The sequence below is a fragment of the Osmia lignaria genome, chromosome 16 (genome assembly GCF_051020975.1).
Source record: "Osmia lignaria lignaria isolate PbOS001 chromosome 16, iyOsmLign1, whole genome shotgun sequence".
NCBI lineage: Eukaryota > Metazoa > Arthropoda > Insecta > Hymenoptera > Megachilidae > Osmia > Osmia lignaria.
Window position 1 is genome coordinate 4,298,989 of NC_135047.1, and position 21,865 is coordinate 4,320,853.

The window sequence follows — 21,865 nt, forward strand, 5'->3', positions numbered from 1 at the left end:
TAACAAGGATTTAAGATACTTAGAATAAGGTGGTTTTAAGCCATTTATCTAGCTTTGTCTAATATTGGGTGATCAATAGATGAAGGTGCACATATCGAGAGGTTAATCTCAGGGAAAGACGTTGCACTTGCATGCACATTCTACAGCGTACTTCGACGCTTAGCATCCGAAAAATAGCGAAAGAAACAAAAATGAAAAAAATCTTCTTACACTTACGATCCTCGTGCTCGCGCGATGGATGCCGAAGGTACATACAGGCATTTTTCCATGCGCGTTAGAAAGGAATTAATTTGCAAGATAATGAGCGTGCCGGTGTAGCTAGCACGCGTTCCGTGTACACCGAACGGGCCATTATCGATTCGAAAAGCGAACAACACGCACGAAAACGCGTTTCTATGAATCATCTCATCCGTATTCAGAGATGCTTCTACGCGAATTCGACCCTGAAGCAGCCACCTACATCGTGTACGATAGCGTATGCGAATTCTGTGCAAAGAAATGGACAGATTAGTCGAGATTCGATCGAAACAGCGTCAGCATTTCTAATTTCCTTTCCTTGAAACTTGCACTGTTCTGACGATTAACGTGTTAAGAAAAATTCACGACACGGAGGTGTAAGATCTTGCTGTTTTAAGATCTTCGACGAATAAGCATGCAAATGAACCTGCAATGCGTCGTCCTTGATCCGGAGTGGGTGGGTAAGTCGGTGCATGTAACTGGGAAAAAGCATGTGCAAGGACTGCATAATACTGTTCGAATCCGTGAAATTACAGAAGAAATATAATATTAATTTTTTTAGATTTTTCTGAAATTACAGAATAAGTATAATCCAATTTATTTTTAAGCCTTGCCAAAAAAAAGGATTCCTTCAATTGTATTTTAATTTTTTATAAAATCAATGTATTGTACGTATCGTAATTGGTTAATTAAATGTTATTCAAAGACACGTCGACAGAAGATGAAAGAAAAATCAGTCCGAAAAAGCGAAGCGTGTTGCAGGAAGTATCGAGGCCCCTTAACGGGATCCTCCCATTGGCCATCTACCATAAATTATACATTATATCGTGTAAGAGTCGGCCCACGTGGCGGCGAATCGTAGAGTGCAACGATGCATTCTTTTTTCTTTTCCTGCAGTCAGTGTAATAATTTATGTCCGCCCGTAACGTAGCCGAATATCGATTTTCTCGCTCGTAAAAACATTTAATTATAATATGAGGTTGCCATTTTAATTTGCACCCTGTTACTTTTTAACAATTTCCTTGTGTTTACAGTATAAGTGCATCTTCATCTATTTTATTCCACTATATTTCAAAAGACGACAAGTGGAACATGTTGATTGCTATATAATTTACTAGGTGGATGATACTTGAATTTCCATAGGAATTCATCATTTTTCATACTAATTTCATTTTAGTTTCCAGTCATTCTCATTTTCGAAGCCTCTCGGTCACAATTAGCCCAGCTCCGTTGAAATCGTTCAGAAGCCTTATCCTTCCAATCAGTTTGTTCCCATTCGACTACTTTTAACGCGTTGCCCGTTGACTTAATTAGGCAATCCAGGGAGGTCGGTAAAATACGAGGCGAAGTAATTTACGTTGATCGAGTGCCGAAATAAACGGCCAGTTAAGGCGCGTCTTGACAAAAAGCGAGCCGCTTATTCTTCGTTGCACAATAAGAAAATCGTACGAGAGAGGCTGACCCGAGGGGTTCCTTCTCCCCCCATAACGATGCAGCATCGTGCAACACGATCTGCCGATAGATCAGAAATGGATGCAATAAATTTTTCGAACGCGTTCTCGTAACCTTCTTCGTTAGGAGTAGTAATTTATTGTACGGTATAGAGACAAGGTAGAATCGCATAACTCGCGTCTCTTCGCGAGTTGCAACGATCGATCGAGTGTTTCAGAATCGATGCTGCAGATTGTAAAATCGACAGAGAATTCTATAAAAGCTATCATGCGATCGTCGACCGATTATTCCGGTCAATTAAATTGCAAAAAGTAGCATCGCGATGTTGTTGCGGCACTCGTTATATTGCTACCTGCTTTGAGGTTTCAACCCTTTGCGGTCATTAGATTTTTCTTGTTAGAATCTTAGAAGTATGGAATTTAAAAATTATAGAAGTTTGGAATTCTACAACTTTTTAATTTTAAAGCTTAGCATTTTGGAATTCCGGAATTTTTAAACTTTTAGAACTTAGAATCTTAGAATTGTAAAATACTAAAAGAGCCAATCAACATTTTTATTTTTGGGATGGGAGCAATCATAGAAATATTTGTAGTCCATGTTAGAATTCAACCCATGTCTTGGCTGATTGGATTATTAATGGTTCGAGTGTCCGAAGAAGTAATTTTTTGATGAAAATAATTTACGAGGTACCAGGATTTATGTAAACTTTCACTGTATTTCAGCAGCAGATACATTACATAATGTTCGCGGAATGTTCGCTTGATTTCTTTAATTATTTTTCGAGAAATCAAACGTTACATCTGTCTATGAGTTAGATCAATCATAGGAATGATGGAGTATTTGTGTAACTGTTGATTGCAAACTTTATTCAGTTATGCTAAAGTAATTTGTCTGTTGGGAAGTCCATTTTTACATACACCTACGTACGTCGGTGAGATAAATAGGCTTCAACATTAGGATATTCAGTGTAATCGTTTATCACAATTTTATTCAACTATGAAATAATGTTTCTCTTAAGGTATAATACTGTAATAATACTTGGAGTATTCGCGTATCATAAAACTTACCTATCTAATATTCAAGTTCTATGTAATTTTCGATTAACAAGTGAAGCGTAATTTAATCTAGTCCAATCACATTTTCTGATAGAGAAAGATGTTTGTTCTTTGGAATTTCTGAGCAACAGAAAACTAATTTCACAATATGGAATTTATGAAATATGATCGTGTTTATCAGATTTCATTTTACCACTGCTGAATCCAAGCAGGGGAGGAATTTTATTGTCGCAATTATTTCCACTTGATAAGGATAACATTATATTTTTGTTGCTCATTGTTGTGGATACGTGAGAATCTGCAACAATGATTTTAACTAAAAAAATTCAATTGAAATTGAAATAAAGGTAGAAATACCTTCAGCAGATGGTTTCCTTGTCACGTAGTTGCGCATTTTTCCAAACCACCCATCGCTCAGTCTCTCCCGAAATTTGGGGGTGGTAAACGTATACAATAGGGGGTTGACTGCACTGTTTACGGGGAGTATAAAAACTACCACCCAAGCATGGAGATCCGCTGTAATATGAAAATCATGAAAGTTCAGTGATGAAATTTAATAGCTGTTAATGCTCACCTGGAATGGGATACTTCATCATTGCTCTGATCTTAAGAATGATGATCGGTGCCCAACAAGCCGCGTCTGTCAGTACGATTAAGAAGAACCTTAATGCGAATTCGGAATCACCGACAGACAAGGAACAGGCATGTCTAGTTTTCCAAATGCTTAGAAACATACCCGCATAAACGTATCCAATTGTTATCAACCTATAAATTTCAAATTACATTTAACATTGATAATTACTGTGTTAACGAAGGTGTTAAACACATTTACCCTGTAAGATTTAAACCCAAAAAGATAAAGGCTGAATACTCCCATCCGATTAAATATGGATCATCGATGTGCAAAGGGAAACACATTCCATTTACACCATAAAATCTTGTGCTGCTTCGCCAGTGTATCACTTTAAAACAATAAGGAAGATATTAAAAGCTCAATATCAATTACTCATGACATTGAATCATAGAAGTGGAATTTAAATGTCGTTATCATAATCGACGAGTTAACAGGTAGTTGAACATCTTGACAGGTTATTAGATATTATCACGTGTCATGCAGTTGTGCTTCGAATGAGAAGAGACGAACCTGGCACAAGAGCAAGGGTAATTCCTATGATCCAAATAATGATCATTGACGCTGATGCTGTTTGCGGTGTCATGGTACGGTGACCTTTCAATGGTGCCGCGATTAGCATGTATCGTTCCACTGACATGAATGACAGGATCAATACTGAAACCTTGACAAGTGGATTTTAATTTAATACATTAAGCAATCATATATTTGCTCGAGGTTCTTTGAATTATTAAATGAACGATTGAAATAAGAATATACCTCTAAGGATGTCATCGCTAGGACTCCCACGAATGTACACGACCAAGAGGACATCCATGAACTGGCAACTTGGTTGTAATTGTCACGGAATATCATATCTGCCACGGCGATTATGAACAGATATAATCCCATCAGCATGTCGGAAACTGTAAAAGGATTATTTGATTTATGGTCGACAATATTATCGTTACGGTTATCCTTATTTATAGCTCGATAATCCCTAAAGGTTTTTATTATTGCAACAAGATTGTACAGTTATAAATCATGGAGATTTTGTTATGCAGATCATAGATCATACTTAGTATTTATTCTAACCAGCTAGATTCCTAATGAGGATTGTTAATACACGATTCTCGTCCTTAGCCGTGATTCTTCCCCAAAGAACGAGCACATTGCCCATACAGGTAACACAGGATATTACCCACACCGATGCTCGTAGAAGAGTCTTATCCAGTAAATGCGATAACGACGAGACACCTAAGACAAAAATTAATTATCAATTTTGGTAGAACGTTTCATTAATTGAAATTTTCTTACCGTCACTAGTAGGTCTACACCTTTTTGCTTTCGGTGCATAGGTTGCACAGTAATGAAATTTTTTGAAATACCTGAAAATTCATTACTTAATTGTAAATACCTCAACAATTATAATAATTTTTATTTGTTGTGGGAAACATTAAAAATCTGTTTGATACATTGCAGCCAGATCTACTTACACGAAGTCCAATTGCCGGAACACGTCAAACGCGTTTTTCTCTAACACATCCAAATTGATACCCTCCAGGTCGCTGAAAATTATATTCTAATAATAATTAAATTATCCGTAAAATAAAAAAATATTGACAAAACATCATTAACGAAACTCACAGAGAGTAAAGTCTCGTCAAAGGGCTCAACACCGTCATCGGTAGATTATGCAGACAATTATACCCTAATTGGCTGTAATTAAAGAAACCCTTGAAAATTATTTGCACGAATGGTACGAAAAGAAAAATATTGACGGAATATACTCGAGGTAATTGTTGAGAAATTCGCTTAATCCCACCGTGAAACATGGTTATGACGCGTTCATTCGTATCCACCTTATTTTCGTACGTGCCGGCACAATAAATAAAAGTTTTAACACCGGGTTATACGTGACGTTTCTCTCGTTTGCTTTTCTAACAGCATGTTCGACGGTAAATATCGGGTAAATATGTTGGAAGCACGCGCGTAGCTTAAGACGTGTAACGTTACAATTTATGCGAATACCCGTGTATCTCTCGTATATACTTACAGTCTGGTCAGATTTTTTAATGGCTGGAACACATTCAATGGGACGGTCGTTATGTTGTTGAACGCCAAATTACTGAAAGGGCAAGTCCGTTGTGCGCGTTGAAACGATAAATAATCAAATGTAATTATAATTTTTATACGAAGAACTTACAGCTCGATCAATTGCTCCAGATTCTGAAAGGTATCTGCTGCGATTGTCTTTATCTTGTTTTTCTGCATACTTCTAAAGATTGAATAATATATGATATTTCTTTAAAGAATTAATTTTCTTTGGTTTAATTATTTAATTAGCATGTCTAGGCTGAATCTCAAATAATCCGAATGTTGAATTTTTAATTTCTTGAAATTCGATTAATTTTTTAAAAATGTTAATTAATTTTTGCCTCTAACGTTTACTTACGTACGTACAGTGATTTTAATGCTGGGCATCCAGCGAACAGCGTGTCTGGTATCGATTCAAAATTATTCTCGTCCAATAATCTAAAATATTATTGACGGAATTAAAACAAATTCTTATATTTCGAGTGGTAGAATATTAGAATCAAGAACTTACATTTCATTTAGCGCCGGTAAATACGGCAATTTCAGTGTTTTTGAGGTCAATTGATTTTCATTTAAATTTCTATGCACATGTAAAACATTTACAAAATTGTAAAACTTGTATGATATCGTAATTTGGATAAAATGAAATGTCTTACATGAAATATAGAGCATTGCTTCCTTCTAAATCTGAAAAATCCGCCACGGTAATTCTGTTCTTATTAGCCCTCAAAGATTCCAAATTAATTAATCCAGTAAAATGCCCTGGTAGCAGCTCACTGATCTGATTATTATCCAGAGCTCTATTTACAAATCTTGTATTAGTTATAACAAGTATTATTAAAACCAATTTAACAATTCATACTCACAGCCAGAATAATTTGGTTAAATTAATGAAAGCACCTTTATCTATTATTTTTATACCACTACTATCAAGATACCTAGAATTAAAATAATTCATTTGTTCCATAAATTCCATACAAAAAATTCAATAATAAATTTCAGAAACTTACAGTATACGAATTTCTGGGTATTCTGCAAATGCACCCATTGGCACATGTTTAATGGAACTATCGTAGAGTGTTCTAAAAAATTAATGAGATGAAAGAGAAGAAGATTAGAAATATTAATGTGAATTGTGAAGCATTTCAAGAACAGTCCACCTGAATAACTCATCTTTGAATGATAGAAAAAAATTCTTCAAACAAACATTGTTTGATTTCATGGAGGGTGACATATCTATAATTAACATCCTATGGATATCTTTAGAATCGAGAACTAAGGGAATATAATTGAAGGTTTCTTAAATATTGACCTCCTGTAAAAAATCAGGAGTAAATCCAAAAGCTTTGTGTAGGATAGGCGAAATATGTAAAACCATCAAGTCCAAATGAATTATTCAAATGCATAACCTGTTAATTATTAAATATTAAGTAATTCGTACATCGAAGTAATTTCAGAAGATAAATTCTGTGGTATTTCGGTATATCTTTCACAAGTAGCACGACACATTACGTACATACATCCAGCAGGAGTGTTAGTAGCATCTATAAAGAAAGAAACGTAAAGCAATAATCTTTATCCTGTATTTTGTAATTTTCCTTTATTATATGTGCGATTTGATACTGTGTTTCCTTGTATATAAATTATATTGCATTACCGCAAATTGATTCTCTTACTGCATCCCTTACGGAATCCCTGTCGCTGCCAAACCAGTCCAACACACCGTGATAATCATCTGGGTACAAAGAGATATTCTTTTACGAAACGGTACTTCGCCACAATGTGAAAGTGCGAGAGTAAAAATGCGAGAATGTCGAACGTTACAACTAAATTTTCAATTTAATACACTGGCGGTCTCATATTTTGGAGAATTTATCACCGTTGCAAATTTACGTTTCCTTTATGCTCGATAAAGATTATTGTCGGAATTAAGTTTGAAAGTTTTATTTAGTGCACGTTGAAAAATTAATAATTTTCGTATTGCAATTACCATTTCATGGAATGAATAAAAATAAGGGGAAGAATACTAATTTTCGTATTATTTCTCAAGTATTATTGGGCATTGAACGTACAGCAACTTTGTTCGTCATCGCCAAAAGGACATTGCACTTCCTGGTCGCACCAATTTCTTTGGGGTAAACAAATAGTGGTGTTGAAACAGAGAAAAGTTCCCACAGGACAAGTATCTGAAATGACGAGAATTTTTTATAATTATCAAAATTCTCTATCATTTTTCAAGCAATTATTAATACGAAGTCACAAATGGATGATAATTAAAATTGGATCCCTGCTGTAATCGATTAACGATTTAATCTTCCCATTTCTGCTGTTTTCTAATTGGCTTGTGCTAATGACTAAATAAAAAAATTCAATAAAATTAGCAATAATGATTAATAAAAATCACGTACCTTGATTAAAATAATACATCAGCCCTGATAGGAGGCATACGGTCGCAATTAGAAACGCGCCAATTATTCCGATCCGTTTGAACCTCATTTCGAATAAAAAATATCTATGGCTCCCTAGGATGTTTAAAATGATCTAGCACCCTTGTTGACCACGGATTTCTCTATTTCCCCTCACATGAACAATCTTCTCCACGTGCACTCGGTGCAACGACTGTATGACACTGGTTGCATTCGGTAGTCGGTTGCAAGCTCCGCCGCCACCGTCGCGCACACGCGCTCTTCATCGTCCTCGAACGAGGATTCTTTCTACATTTTGCGATCACAATTTTATTCTGATTTACAACGATCGATTATTCTTATCACGATGATCTCAATGATGTAGATAGACGTCTTTGATATTTCACAATCAGCGAGGAAAAATAACAGAACAGGCTGATGTGCATTTGAATGAATTTGTATTTCCAAGAGATTTCTTTTATTTGTACTAAAAGAAAATTATTATTAAACGATAGATTAACTAAAATAAATTTAGATTTCTATTGAATTAAAATCTGAATGCAAGAAAACATTGTCAGAACAGGTGTTCACTGCAAAACTAAATTTCCCATTTTTCAAACTGCGAACAAAGTAATAATTACACCGTGAAGTTTCTATCCGAAAACTTCACATTCGTTCTTTAGAACCTCGCATGTAACTTCGAAAATAAACGAAACTCAGGTGCAGTTGATAATGCATGCAAAATTGTCCGGGACGAAAACTGCGACTACGTTTCAAAGCAATTCGCGCCGATACGATGGCGTGACGTTACTATACAACAGCCGACAAAAGCGATCAGGAATGTGTAATTACCCATTAATGTGGAAGTAGTATTGATTGGAAAGCTATGGGGATTCGACACCGCGTGCAGTTCGTGAATTTGTTACGTTCCAACTTAAAAACTGTAGTCGTGTATTCACTGTTCGTACGACGGTTGACATTTATTGTTTCTAAGAAAAATATTACAAAACAGTGATTAAGAAAACGAGTGATTCATGGAATTCACGGTGTCGAATAAGATAAATTTTACCGCATCATTCGATAGAAAATCAACGAATTAAACGATGAAGAGTCGTGTTAAGAGCAACATGAAGAAACCCATCTCTTTGAATATAGAATCATTTTACGACGAGACGGTGCTCTCGTGGAGTAAACGTCTCCTCGGCTTATCTGGTCTGTGGCCGGAAAATCATAACGATGTACAATTTTTCTTCTACATTACTTACGTGGTGATCTTCACTTGGCTGGAGATTGTCACGTTGCTGCAGAACATCGACGACCTTGAGAGGTCGTTGAAAAATATCACGCTATCGTTCCCGACCATCTTGATAGTGCTGAAGGCCGTGATGTTTCGGATGAACATGCATCTCGTCTTACCTTTGCTGGCGCTCGTGAAAAGGGACGTGGAGCAAGGATTGTATCAGACGCAGGAGGAACGAAGGACGGTCGTATGGTACAGCGTGGCCGCCACCTTATTTTCCACCTCGTCGGCCCTGTCTTTGTTCTTCGTCCCCACGTTGTTTTACACGAAGCCAGTCGTCGGCTGCTTTTTCTCGCGTAAGTGTTCGCCATTCGATTCCCGATCGGTAGGTGTTCTCCAGGTTAACCAGTTAAGGAGGTTCGAATAAAATTAAAGAAACTCGAAAGTTTTTCTAATTGTAAATTAATATTTATTAATACGAGATGTACGATACTTCGCTCGGCCCACTTTTCAGAAATTTATCCCAGCTTTTAAGCGTCAATTTTAATTTCATTAAAATGTAAACAGGTATAACGTGATTCTTTCGTATCCGCAATTTCGTAGATTGAAGAAAGCAGTAAAGGTGGTGGTTTTATTAAACTTACCATCCCGTCACGGATGCAAAAGTATGATAAATCAGGACTTTAATGCAGACTTTATCGCACGGATCCAGGGAACCACATTCGATATCCGTATCCTCATGATCGCACGCGTACAGTTAGCTGGCGTATGCAGGTTTATGGTGTTTCGAGGCGACAGTTACTTCCTTCACGATACACAAACGATCGAGTTTTACGAGGCTGTCACGGTTTGTCGAAGATTTTGCACGACCACCGACGACGCGACTCCTTTTTGCAACCGTTTCAAGCGTCTTTTCGTTAGCCAGCAAGAAACGCGAATTTATGTACTTCACTCTGGTCGTATCTACCACTCGTGTCCCTTCCTCTTTTATGAACAAGGAAACTACCTGAAATGTACCCTTCAAATTTTAAGAAGCGATACCATGCTTTCTTGAAAATTATTATTCGTATATTAATCTTGTTTTATTCATTTGCAGAGTTCATCAATTGCACCCTTCCCTACGAGTTACCCATGAAAGTGCATAACGTTTACGAAGTGACGGAAATGCGGACGTACGCTCTCTTCTGTGTTTACCTGATACCAGTCAGTATGATGTTAACAATCGGCGCAACCGGTGCGGACAGTCTTCTGGTGACGTTAACGTTTCACATTTGTAGTCAGCTTTCGATCCTGACTCATCGAATTAAAAACGTCGAACTTGAACCGCAAATATACTTTCCGAAGATGAGAATACTCGTCGAACGACATATCGAACTTTTAAAGTGAGAATTTAATTAAAAAAGAATCAATCGAATTAATGACGGTAATATGATTATTCTTAATTTTATTTCTATTTCAGATTGGCGAATATCTTAGCTGAGACATTCAGTTCCCTGATGTTTGTACAAACATTAGGACTAATATTTTCTTTATGCATTGTGGTGTATCAGTTATTGATGGTAATTTTACTTTTTTTATTTATTTAGATTTTCTCTGAAGTCTTGTTGACATGTTTAATTAAAAATTTTATAGACAAGCGAATCTGGCGAAGATATGAATACTATACATTTCATAATTTATTCCTGTGCTGTTGTGTTATTAGCATTTTGCTATTGTTTTCTGGGAGAATGTCTAATTAACGAGGTAAAATTTTGTATAAATAAAAATGCTATCAAAATTATTTTTTGCAATCCTTACACGTGAAATATTATCAATACTTTATTTATGTTTCCAGAGCAGTGAAATGCAATTAGCTTGTTATTTCACTAATTGGTACGAGTTGCCAGATAAGTACGTGCGATCTTTGATATTCTGCATTGCTCGATCACAGAAACCATTGTGTTTGACTGCGGGCAAGTTCTACGTATTTTCCCTAGAAACCTTCGGCATTGTAAGTTCCCTTCATCAATCCTAATATTACTAAACACCATCAAATTCTTACAGTGCAACTATAGAGTCTACAGTAAGTACATTTCAAACTTATTTATTTTTTCTTATAGATAATAAAAGCATCGATGGCATATCTTTCTGTCATGAAAAGCATTGTTTAAATAACTCCAATAGTGAACTTGTTAAATATTTATTAAGGGGAATAATTGTTATCCATTATAGTGTTACTTTGAGGTAGTTAAAATTATTAAAAAAATGTCAATAATATTTGATTACGCGTTTCGTGTTAAGAAGGAGGCTTTAGGGAGGGAAAAGAAAAAACGTCAACGATGACAACATAGAATGACACTAATTATTGACACATTTCAAACTCTATTTCATTACATTCAAGACAATCACAGTAGTCGTGTGTCATTCTATCCGATCATTGTTAAGCATCCACAATTTTTGGCTGAAGGAATTGAAAAGAAAAATTTATTTCGGTTTATTTCAAGAAAGATACAGAGTGTACAACTGCCGATGGGGATACAAATTATGCTTTATAACTCGTGCCTCGCGGTAAACAATCATCCGTATTGCAACGTCGAAGCACGTGGTTGTGTGGACCCTGTCGTCGTTGTTATGTTTTCTTTTTTACAACGACCTCGATCCTACGAATGGAGTAACAACTAACGCGGTTACGGTCTTCGCGATACACCGATATCGCGTACGGTCTCCTTCGAGATCCATGCACCCACCAGCACCCACTCTCAGTGGCAAGGAACTTAAGTAACAATGTGCATCCTCGTGTACCCTCGATGCTGCTGAAGAAGACGCGTACACGTTCACACACCAGTGTATAATATCCTTCGAAACGAGACTCTGCAAACTGTTTTATTTCGAACGAGATACACGAACGAACGGTACAATCGCGAGACAATGGACACACTAGTATAATGATATACACCAGACCTTTCCAATAGTCTATGTTGTTTCTATGGTGCTAGTTGACATCGTGTTAACCCTTTGTGTTGGAAAAATTCAAATTAAAAAAGTAATTTACAGAATTGAAAATGATAAATAGAGAAGTCTAGTATACTGTTGTGGTAGTGTTATCGAGGGAATTCTTAATTTGTGTTTTCGAAATTAAACAGAATAATTTTATTTTCCATTTTGAAGTGTCAACGTTTTGCAGTGAATGATTATAATCACCCTTAGTGATAAAATAGTTAAGAGAATTTCTGAAAAGTTAGTGTGATTAAGGCAATTTAATAATTAAATAATTTGTCCAATAATTTTATCCAGATCATATGCATCGTGTGTACACGGGAAGGGATGAGGGTAACGGTGTGTCATTGGGCGGAGAGTCCGTTCGGTGTATCGCGAGGAACCTAAGCACATAAACACGTGATGTAATGTATTCGATGCCGTTTAGTTTCCAATCAGACAAATGACTCACACCTTCACATGTTAAACACGCAGTCTCGATGTATTCGCGTTACTTCAACAGTTGTGTTCCATAGAAAATTCGTGCGTGTCACGTGTGTGCTCACGGTCTCTCGTATAATTAATATGCAACAAATTCCCGTTTATTGTGTGCATGTTGGTGTTTATCGTTAATGGAGGCGAATGTCGATCAAGACAGTCTTTAAAATTTCCTATTCTGTACATCTCTGTTCCTAAACGATAGTTGGCTTTGCCTTCAGCACTTTTTTTTCCTCAAGTTTTCAATTTCTTGCTTGTATACGAGAAAAAGACGTGTACGTGTTTCGTGTTTATGAGTGACGTTCACCGTTTCGTTTCTCTAATTTTTCTACGGTATTTCGACGTTTGGTGGGTCGAGAACGTCCCATTGACACACAGAGAGCTGCGACGTTCTCGAAAACGGATCGAGGAGGTAAGAATATGCTATAGACATGTCTGCTTGACATCTTTTTAAGAACAGAAGTAATGATTTTATTTTTCATGTTTCTTTTATTTTTTTGAAATATGAAAATACGTGGTACTTAATAGGTGAGGATAATATTGATGTTCACTGTTTATTGATCTTTTTGTATTTAACTATGATGCACATGCTTGACTATTTTTGGTAGCTATAATAATAGATAAATTAGCTTTTTCTAACTGTGATATGATTTTTATTATCGAGAAGTGAAACAACGATGAAGGAATAATAATAATTCCATGATAGTCGCAAAGAAAAGATTTCGGATGATAGGGAAATACAGCGCAAACCTTACGCTTGTTCTGCATCATTTTATTAACATTATTTTAAAGTAAAAAATTATTTCCTGAGTACTTTCATTGAGCATTCTCGCCTGCCACCTAACTGACTGAATGACTGTCGTAGAAATTATTCCAAGGAACTTTCATGGTATTCGTTGTCACGTTCGAAACGATAGAAATTAATTTGAAAGAAAATTCTTAATTAATACGACGGAAAAGATTCGATCAAAGATATATTTCAGTAAATAAAATATTTCTCTATGATCGTAACTTTCCCGTATTCTGATTAATGTTACATTCAGTCATTCAGAAATACCTAAAAGTTTATGTATTGCACCATAATCAATTCGTTTTTGAATCTCTTTTATTAGAAAGTATAATTAGGGGGAGAGAAAGATTAATATTTTTCAGTTTTGGGAAAGTTAGTTCTTTGCATCGTAGTGCATTTCGATCGATAATTAACTAAGGAAAAATGATAAAAACTATAATCGACCTCAACGTAATCGCATAAACAAAGGTACGAGATCTTATAATGATTGTACACTGAACTTGTTTAAATAAAAGGTTCAGAGTCGTCATAGAAAGATGAACACAAAATGAAGGGAAAAATAAAATCTTCAATATTCCCTTTTTTTATTGATCATGAGAAGGCGAAAGATGGAAAGATACCGGATCTTGATCAATCAGACCAATAGACCTACTATAAATTTTGACAAAGAAATTAAAGCTAGAAAGATGATTAAAAGATTATAGCAAAGAATAACTAAAACTGGACACATTTGACCAGAATAATGAAGAAAGTTTAGACAACTAAAATTTTAAAATATATCATAAATACGATTATTTGACATTAAGATTTATTAATATATTTTATAGAACACAAAATAGATTAAATATTTTTTATTAAGATACTAAAATGAATTAAGTCCCTCGGGGTTAAGGATGGGGATGAAAGTACCTATCATATAAACGATTAAATAATATTCGTTCTAAATGGAAGTATCAATAAATTGTCAAGTATTTCCTGCATAAGAAATTCTTTTATTTAAGACCTGAAAATCTTAATTTACATACCTTCACGATAATATCAGAACGCGGGTTCGTTTACATTAAACCTAGATCTCTGCAAGACTTAATCGTTCGTTTTGCATAGACTTTGCTCTTTACTGTAACAAAATTACAGAATTAAAAAAAAGAAAAAAAACATAAATAACGTTTTCATATCGTACACGAGGTCTAACTTGACTATATAACGCAAAAATAGAGAAAAATAAAGGGTTCATTTTCTAGTTGATCCTTAATCTCTCACTGTACAACGTGTACGTATACATTCCCAATACTGTATAAACAGAGAATTACGATATACCGACATAATTGACGAGAAAAAAAAACGAACTAGTATCCCCAAGATTATGGCGAGTATTTACAAGCAACGAAATGGTCCCTAACCATTGAACAAAATCAACTATAATATTCGCAGAGTATTGCAATGAATTTCAATGGAATATTTAATAGATTCGCAATAAACATTCATTAAGCAACGTAAAACACTTTCGTGCGACTGAAGTGTAAAAAAATTGTACAATCAGGTGCAACGGGACTTCTTATGACTAAGATTAAAGGGAGGAACCTCCCATCATTTGTATTGAACCTGGGAGAATTTAAGTAAAATTTAACATAAATCCCTCCAGGTCCTTGGACGTAAAGAATAAGGACAAATAAAGTCCTTAGGCCTAGGTAACTTAGACCTCTGAATTTTGGGTGAACCCTGAGAGAACCTAAGGAGAACCTAACATAGAACCTCCCATCTTCAAATCAGATAAATGATGAGATATTCCTTTTGATACCCTTCTTTTTAACTAAAGAAAGCCCAAGTTGCACGAGATTGTAGAATTGATATGAAATATCTGCCTACCCTGCAAATACTTAGTTTCATTAATATGATGATCATACACGCGGTTTTATACTGTGTATCGTTGGTAATCGGTATCTGTACATGTGTTATTAAATAGTGAACATCAAACACCTCGGTAGACAGCCGATAAGCGACATGCCTTTAACACAAATAGGTAGTTGGTAAAGGAAAAGGTGGTAAGCGAGATTTTGGATTAATTCTATATAGGATAAAATCCGAACTGAGAGGGGGGACTGAAGGCAGTCGAACACCTGAAATAACTCACCAACAGGTGATCGATGGTTTGAATAATCCAGATGCCAGTCCCGTGCTTGCATTGTTAAAGCTATAACTTCGTTTTCTGTGAATAAAAACTAAAAAGCGACCACTCTCCGTACGAAACTGATTCGCGTAACACGATCGTCAACAAGATAGTCAATGGCCTACGATATTTCATTTGCAGAGTTATTTTCTTTTAAATTAACCATCGAGGCAAACCTATTACAATTTTTTTTTTTTAATTTTTTTCTGCAAATAAAACATTTCGATTTTTTATGCCAGTGTCGGTGATTTTCAGTTCATTACTCGACTGGTTACAGGAAAAAAAAAAATTAATCTTACGCGAAATTATAACATTATTCGTAGAAGATGGAACTGATATTTCGTGCAATATAAGAGGTATAAATAATATTAATATTAAAGCAATATTATATAAATATTTAGCTAAACAACTGAAGCAAAAGAGACGTGTTTACCACGATACAGTGACGCTACTTCGAACTTAAAAAGGACAGATAGTTTCGTGTCATTTACGACACGAGAGAGTAACGAAGAGTATAGATTATTTACAACTTAGACGTACTACTTCTTTCTTTATACTTTATCTACTTATGCATTAAAGAAATGCGTTTTATACAAGAATACGTTTCATCTTCGTAACGCTGAAACCTTCGAGCGTATTTTTTTTTCTCTTTCTTTTTGTTTCGTTTCTTTTAATTGAAAACCCTAATTATAAGCTTTTAATGAAAATATAACCATTTTCCAGGCTTTTTCTTTTTTTTTCTTCTCTTTTTTTTTGGTTGCTTTTAATAATTTCGTGGGTAAAAATTATCATAAGCGATATATATGTATAAAATGAAATATAAAAATAAAATTATCGAACTTTACAAATAGTGATGCTTTCAAGTTCTCGTATTTTAATTCTCAAATTGTCACATGGTTTGCGATAAAAAAAATGTGACATCACAGACACTGGCACAATCATTCGTTCGCGGGTATAATTGTTCCCATTGACTGTTGATGTTGTTTATAAAGATTAAAATCAGAGCGTCTGTCATACAGTCGTGCATCGATTTACTCCAACGGGTAGCTTCCTTAAACGCATCACGTTGCTTTGTTTTTACGAAACGGGGGACTTACAGTGGGCAGTGGATGGTTGCATGAGAACTGATTTACAGTCTAGATGACCCAGAGGAGCATCTGTGAATCGACGTGAGGTAGTAATTCTGCAGTGGTCAAGTGCAAACGTACCCTTCCTGTGCTACTGTTGATGCACCAGTAGGCCCCTCCTGAAATGATTTCATTGACACAAGAATTAACGGATTAGGTCACGAGTATAGTCGCGTGCAATAGTACCTTTTGGGTACAAGAAAAACTGTAAGGGAAGACTTTCTATCATACTCCTGACTACCTATTATTTCGTCGTTCCCCTACACTTTCCTTTTATTTAAAAAAAAAAATCTATTTTTGCACGCGACGATACATTGCCAAGCGATAAATAGTGAGCGTTGAACGACGAGCAGCGCGTGAAGTCGCATACGTGTTGAAAAGCGCTGTTATACTATTATTACATGGAATTAATTTATTAGCAGATAATATTATACATTTATGATACAAGTAGTTATAAGGGAGAAGCAATGGTAATAGCTCGTATTTGTTGAAAATATTGTAGTCATCGCTCATTGTTCACCGTTTAATAATATACTCGTGACCTTAGTGTTCAAGAAACTGAGCAATTCCAAGTGTATTAAAGAAAGAAGCGGAACGTTAAAAATGATACTACGATATCCTCCGCCCCTTACCTCCTCAAGTTGCCAATTTACGATTAACGAGTTATTTCTTCTCTGACAAATCCGAAATTCGCTTACTATGCTCTAGTTTTATATGTAGTTACCTAATCCTGCTCTATGCTGATTATTGTTCATTATATGTACAATGTCTTACATCCTTAGCAGCTGTCAATGTTTGCTTGTATTCATCCAGACTAAATCCGGAATTGCTATCTTCTCCGCAAGACTGAACCACCAAAGACCCATCTTCTCCCTCCATGGATAATGTAATGTTTGTTAGGTACGCTCATCATAAAATTTTCCTTTTTTCTATATCGTCGTAGTTTTTAACGCGTACCTGTGTCACTTGCTGTTCATTGTCGTTAACTCTTCGCTTCTTTCCACACGAATCCGTAGTCTGGTCTGATAATCTCTTCCGATTCACCGGGTCTCCTTGGTTCCGTGGTGACACGCTACCATTGTTACCATTCCCAGCAATATTTCCGTTTTTATGTACACTGCCAGAAACCTGATCGAAGTATCATTTTTATTAGTATGATTCATGATATAATATCAGGAAAATAATCAAAGAGATTGAATTCTTTCTTCACCTTTCTTTCTCGCCTGAGCAGACTAGGAGAAACATAAGTGTGTAGATCCTTTCTCTTCACGTGTTTTGCCTCTATCCACATACCCTCCTTCAGAACGCTCAATTGTTCCGCTTGCCTTTGAACTAAAAATCCATGCAAAAGCAATTCAGATAAAAGATTATCTACTGCAATAATAATTTCTTGGGATAATAAACGCTCGTATTCGGATCAATTTTACGCTAAACACAAGTGTTTACATAACGAAAAAGACACTCGATAATAGTTCCGATAGTAGCAGTTCAACAACAGATTAAGTTATTCCTTCTGACCTAATGTTTTTCTCAGAAATTTCGTTTAGAAATAATTTTTCGGGTCAAAGTTTAAGTATCCTATTAACTAGACGTTCGACTAAATAAAGCTTTGTTGTAAATATCCTAAAATATACTTACTTGAATCTACAAACGATTTGATATCGTACGTTAGATCGACGTTCAAGTTCTCGCTTTTGGCAAACAGTAAGCCGATAAACCACATGGAACAATGACCCTCCGGTTCTGGTTCTAACGGTGGAAATGCCTCTGGGTTTACGTGTGCCAATGTGATGTGAGGATTCCTTTCCAGGGTACCTGTGTTTAAGAGTTAGGATTTTGCCATTTTGGCATCCGTGGATTATTAGTATTGCAATATCGACAAATTAATATTGAAAGTCAAAGTTTCATGATTAGATTAAGACACAGATTAAGACAGAGATTTGTATAATTCAGCGATATATTATAACTGCTGCTTATTCCTGTGAAAGAGGTATAAACTTATCTGACGACCTAAGAGTATATCTAAAATTTACGCTGTAATAAAAATAACCTGTTTTAATCTACGTCATTTAACTGAAACAAACACTATACAATAAATGATAAACTAATTCAAAAGTAAGCTCAGTAATTTTTTATAACTACGAAATATCGCGCGAACCACGAATGTATTCAGTATTTTACCTATCAAATGCCGTATTTTTGACTCGACAAGCCCACACCATTCGAGTTGATCCTCTGGAGATAAACTTCTTGCCAACAGTACAATATAATGTTTGTATTTGCCAAAGAAATTTGGTGGTTCAAACAGCTTGTCCCACGTTGCTTTCCCCATAATAATTTCTTCCGTTATCGACAGTCCGGTTTCGAATGCTTCCTGCATGATTGTTCTCGTTGAAACCGATACGTTAAACGTCGAATTTTGTTGAGGATATGCCGGCGTAATTATTGGCATCAAGTGATACCTATCCGATATATTAACCTTGAGGAAGAAATTTATTATATTACGAAGCTTCTGTTACTCTAAAACAAGAAAATTTATGCGGTGTATAAATGAAACAAGATTCCTTACTCTTGGATCCCAAACTGGAAAACCTAAATTAACATTGTCAGGCTGCTTTAAAAGTACTGGCTGTGGCCATTTCCACTGAGAAAATACAAGGAAAAATTTTTCTATTAACGTCGCCGCAACGGCATTAGGATAAAGTTGACACGTTCTTGCAACCAACATTGCCCAAGATACACCTCCTAGATATCCTAGCACATTACTATATATACCGTGTCCTATGAATAAACAAGTAAAATGAGATGTTAGAAAAATGTAGGTTCCATCGTGCGATGTGTGATCTTTAAAAAATCGTCTTACTCTTTGCCCACAATTTAATAGCTCTTAAAGCCAGCCTAAAATTTTCTATATTAGGTACTAAACGCAATATTTCATCAGTTACTCTGCACCCATTAAGACTTCTCACACATTTCTGATCAAGATTTTTCAGAAGCATATCATCCCTGAGATCCTACATAAACGAAAAAGATAGATTTATTAGATCTATGGTTGGGAAACAGAAAGTAGACTTCTCTTTAATAATCTACTAACCATTGAATCAGGGATTTCTTTAAGAGCTAGTTTTGCAAATAGCATGTCAATCTCAATACCATCAAAGTTCATTTTGATTACTGGTACAAATGCTTCTTCCACTGCCTAAAAGATATTAAATGACATAACTAAATAACTATAAAACTTGTATTTTTCTAATTGATACATTTTATATAAGACACACTGATGACAGTATTCATCATAGAATCCTACATTCTCTGTTGACTATTGATCTAAATGTAAATCACTACTTACTGTGCAAGAGCTATGTGAAAAGAAACAGGTGTTAAATGAACAATTGATTAATATTATTTGATCATTCATAAAATACCTACCCTCAAGTCAGTCACTTCTTCTTGCATTTTCAGTAATTCAAAGAAGGATGTAAAGTAATCCGACCTATAGATGTGACGGGGTACAACACATAGGGCATCTATATCAGCACCTTTGTGGTGTACCCCTAACCTATATGAACCGAAAGTATATATTTTACCGCCAACTTGTTCAGCAACATTAGGTGGCATATTTCTGGCAATACTTGTGTCCCTTATCCACTGCTTCACCAATGCATTCAATTTGCTAAATAAGATGAAAACTTAATGTAATGTACAATACCCAGTATTTGATATGGTGATAAGCATAGATGTTTAAAGAAAAACACCTTAAAATTTCCATTCTATGATTTAGTTCTTCTTCTGATTCAAATACATTGTATGGCTTTAATGCTTCCTTTAATTCATTTGTCCTAGTAAGGTCACTGGGCTTTGGTTCTGCTACACTGATAGCAGATGTCATACCCAATGTACGTAGATTCTTTTCTTCTTTTGAAGCATTTGAGTTGGAGTTGTTTCCTTGTGATGACCACATTTTGGAATTTGTTTACTTTATTCCAGATCTGGAACATAATTGATCATGTTTAAACATACAGCCATATATGCTAAAAAGATATATATACATGGGGAAGAAAGCTTAATTTAACTGAAACAAACACTAATACATAAGGGATTGTATTACAACATATATAAACTGTTTAAGAAATAAAATAATTTTATTTATGATAAAATTAAAACCAATAATTAAGTATCTTTACAATTGAAAATAATTTTAAATACATTTTGGATTATTGTGATATCTAAAACATAACAGAACAAAATAGATAGATAAAAATATAAATTTTTAATTGAATTCTATGTATAATGATATAAGTACACAAGGGGAAATAAACAAGAATTGCCTACTGTGGTATCTAAGTACATACAAACAAAACTCTGACTATTCTTACACAAATATTCAATTGAAATTCTAGGTATATCATTTCTCAGTACTTTTTATTCATCTATTATAATTCTACAATAACATTAAGATGCACTGATCAACATGCATAGAAACAAGAAAAAATAAAGGTTTTAAATACATACAATTGGTATGGTTTTATAAATGAAAGAAAAAAGAAAACAGAACAAAGTATAAAGGAGAATGAGAATGAAAATGAATACATTTATTTCACAGAAGCAATTTTACAACATACGCAAACATTCTTGAATAATTATTGTGATTCGTACAATTGTCTCTCCTACAACGCGGTACACGTGGTAGAGAATACGTAGAAACGTGGACGTGTCGCGGTTTCGTTAGATTCTTACCGCTTAATATTTTGTCAAAGATGCAATGACATGATAGAGATAGAGAAACTTCGGACGTGTTGTCAGGTTATAAAACGCGCAAAATGCTTGTGCTAAAGATGCATCACATCCATCCAATGTACGCGGACGATTCCTGAAAAGGAAATTGTACTCCTAGCGTGAATAGCACGTTCTTAGGGCACTCTTTACTCTCAAAGCAGCTTGAACAACTTGTAAACAATTTATGAGGTAGCAAAAGAATCCCGAGAAACGAAGGTCCATAAGTCATAAAATTGTTCGCGTCTACCAGATTATTTCATGTACTCCCTGATAAAAACAATTTGTCCACAATTATAATGTAAAGGAGACTTCACACTTAGGACACTTCGTACCACGGTGTATCGTGTAAATAAATAATTAAACGTTACTATTTGAAAATAATGGATAACACGTATACCCGCACTAAACCACCTACGGTATAAACATGGCTTCTCCTCACGGCTTGCTTTAAACGTG

The 21,865-nt window shown here is 35.2% G+C and overlaps 3 protein-coding genes across 5 annotated transcripts; 1 reads left to right on the forward strand and 2 right to left on the reverse strand.

The window, feature by feature from the left end:
- Window positions 1–2,427: 2,427 nt before the first annotated feature.
- On the reverse strand, window positions 2,428–8,276 carry Lgr3 (Leucine-rich repeat-containing G protein-coupled receptor 3). Its single transcript, XM_034316537.2, has 21 exons — window positions 7,860–8,276; window positions 7,524–7,637; window positions 7,109–7,186; window positions 6,893–6,995; window positions 6,462–6,533; window positions 6,318–6,389; window positions 6,108–6,251; window positions 5,963–6,031; window positions 5,818–5,889; window positions 5,561–5,632; window positions 5,411–5,482; window positions 5,002–5,073; window positions 4,851–4,922; window positions 4,672–4,742; window positions 4,450–4,611; window positions 4,135–4,280; window positions 3,889–4,039; window positions 3,577–3,706; window positions 3,319–3,509; window positions 3,102–3,260; window positions 2,428–3,042 (listed from the first exon to the last, which is right to left on the reverse strand). The coding sequence occupies exons 1-21, from the start codon at window positions 7,945–7,947 to the stop codon at window positions 2,900–2,902; spliced, it is 2,253 nt and encodes a 750-aa protein (XP_034172428.1). The 5' UTR covers window positions 7,948–8,276; the 3' UTR covers window positions 2,428–2,899.
- Window positions 8,277–8,795: 519 nt separating this feature from the next.
- Window positions 8,796–15,840, forward strand: LOC117600740 (odorant receptor 82a). Its single transcript, XM_034316559.2, has 6 exons — window positions 8,796–9,452; window positions 10,193–10,478; window positions 10,556–10,655; window positions 10,729–10,839; window positions 10,931–11,086; window positions 11,196–15,840. Exons 1-6 carry the CDS (start codon window positions 8,960–8,962, stop codon window positions 11,244–11,246), a joined length of 1,197 nt encoding a protein of 398 aa, XP_034172450.1. The 5' UTR covers window positions 8,796–8,959; the 3' UTR covers window positions 11,247–15,840.
- On the reverse strand, window positions 15,784–21,857 carry hrg (poly(A) polymerase hiiragi). 3 transcript variants are annotated; one of them, XM_034316538.2, is made up of 12 exons: window positions 21,371–21,857; window positions 20,389–20,622; window positions 20,063–20,306; window positions 19,728–19,832; window positions 19,497–19,647; window positions 19,203–19,414; window positions 18,815–19,112; window positions 18,272–18,448; window positions 17,844–17,965; window positions 17,591–17,761; window positions 17,408–17,506; window positions 15,784–16,752 (listed from the first exon to the last, which is right to left on the reverse strand). In XM_034316538.2, exons 2-12 carry the CDS (start codon window positions 20,592–20,594, stop codon window positions 16,699–16,701), a joined length of 1,839 nt encoding a protein of 612 aa, XP_034172429.1. In that variant the 5' UTR covers window positions 20,595–20,622; window positions 21,371–21,857; the 3' UTR covers window positions 15,784–16,698. The 3 variants fall into 3 exon arrangements, with proteins under 3 accessions (XP_034172429.1, XP_034172430.1, XP_034172431.1); XM_034316539.2 differs by having other exon boundaries at window positions 17,358–17,506; XM_034316540.2 differs by lacking the exon at window positions 17,408–17,506.
- Between the last annotated feature and the right edge of the window lie 8 nt (window positions 21,858–21,865).

Coding starts and splice junctions, on each gene's coding strand:
- Lgr3 (XM_034316537.2), bottom strand. CDS start 7,947: ATGAGGTTCAAACGGATCGGAATAATTGGCGCGTTTCTAATTGCGACC. Junction 6,534..6,892: donor TCTTCTGAAATTACTTCGAT/GTACGAATTACT, acceptor TTAATTTTTTAG/AACACTCTACGATAGTTCCA. Junction 3,510..3,576: donor TTGGGTTTAAATCTTACAGG/GTAAATGTGTTT, acceptor TGAAATTTATAG/GTTGATAACAATTGGATACG.
- hrg (XM_034316538.2), bottom strand. CDS start 20,594: ATGTGGTCATCACAAGGAAACAACTCCAACTCAAATGCTTCAAAAGAA. Junction 19,648..19,727: donor AAGAAATCCCTGATTCAATG/GTTAGTAGATTA, acceptor TCGTTTATGTAG/GATCTCAGGGATGATATGCT. Junction 17,762..17,843: donor TGCTCAGGCGAGAAAGAAAG/GTGAAGAAAGAA, acceptor TACTTCGATCAG/GTTTCTGGCAGTGTACATAA.
- LOC117600740 (XM_034316559.2), top strand. CDS start 8,960: ATGAAGAGTCGTGTTAAGAGCAACATGAAGAAACCCATCTCTTTGAAT. Junction 10,840..10,930: donor GAGAATGTCTAATTAACGAG/GTAAAATTTTGT, acceptor TTATGTTTCCAG/AGCAGTGAAATGCAATTAGC. Junction 11,087..11,195: donor CCCTAGAAACCTTCGGCATT/GTAAGTTCCCTT, acceptor TTTTTCTTATAG/ATAATAAAAGCATCGATGGC.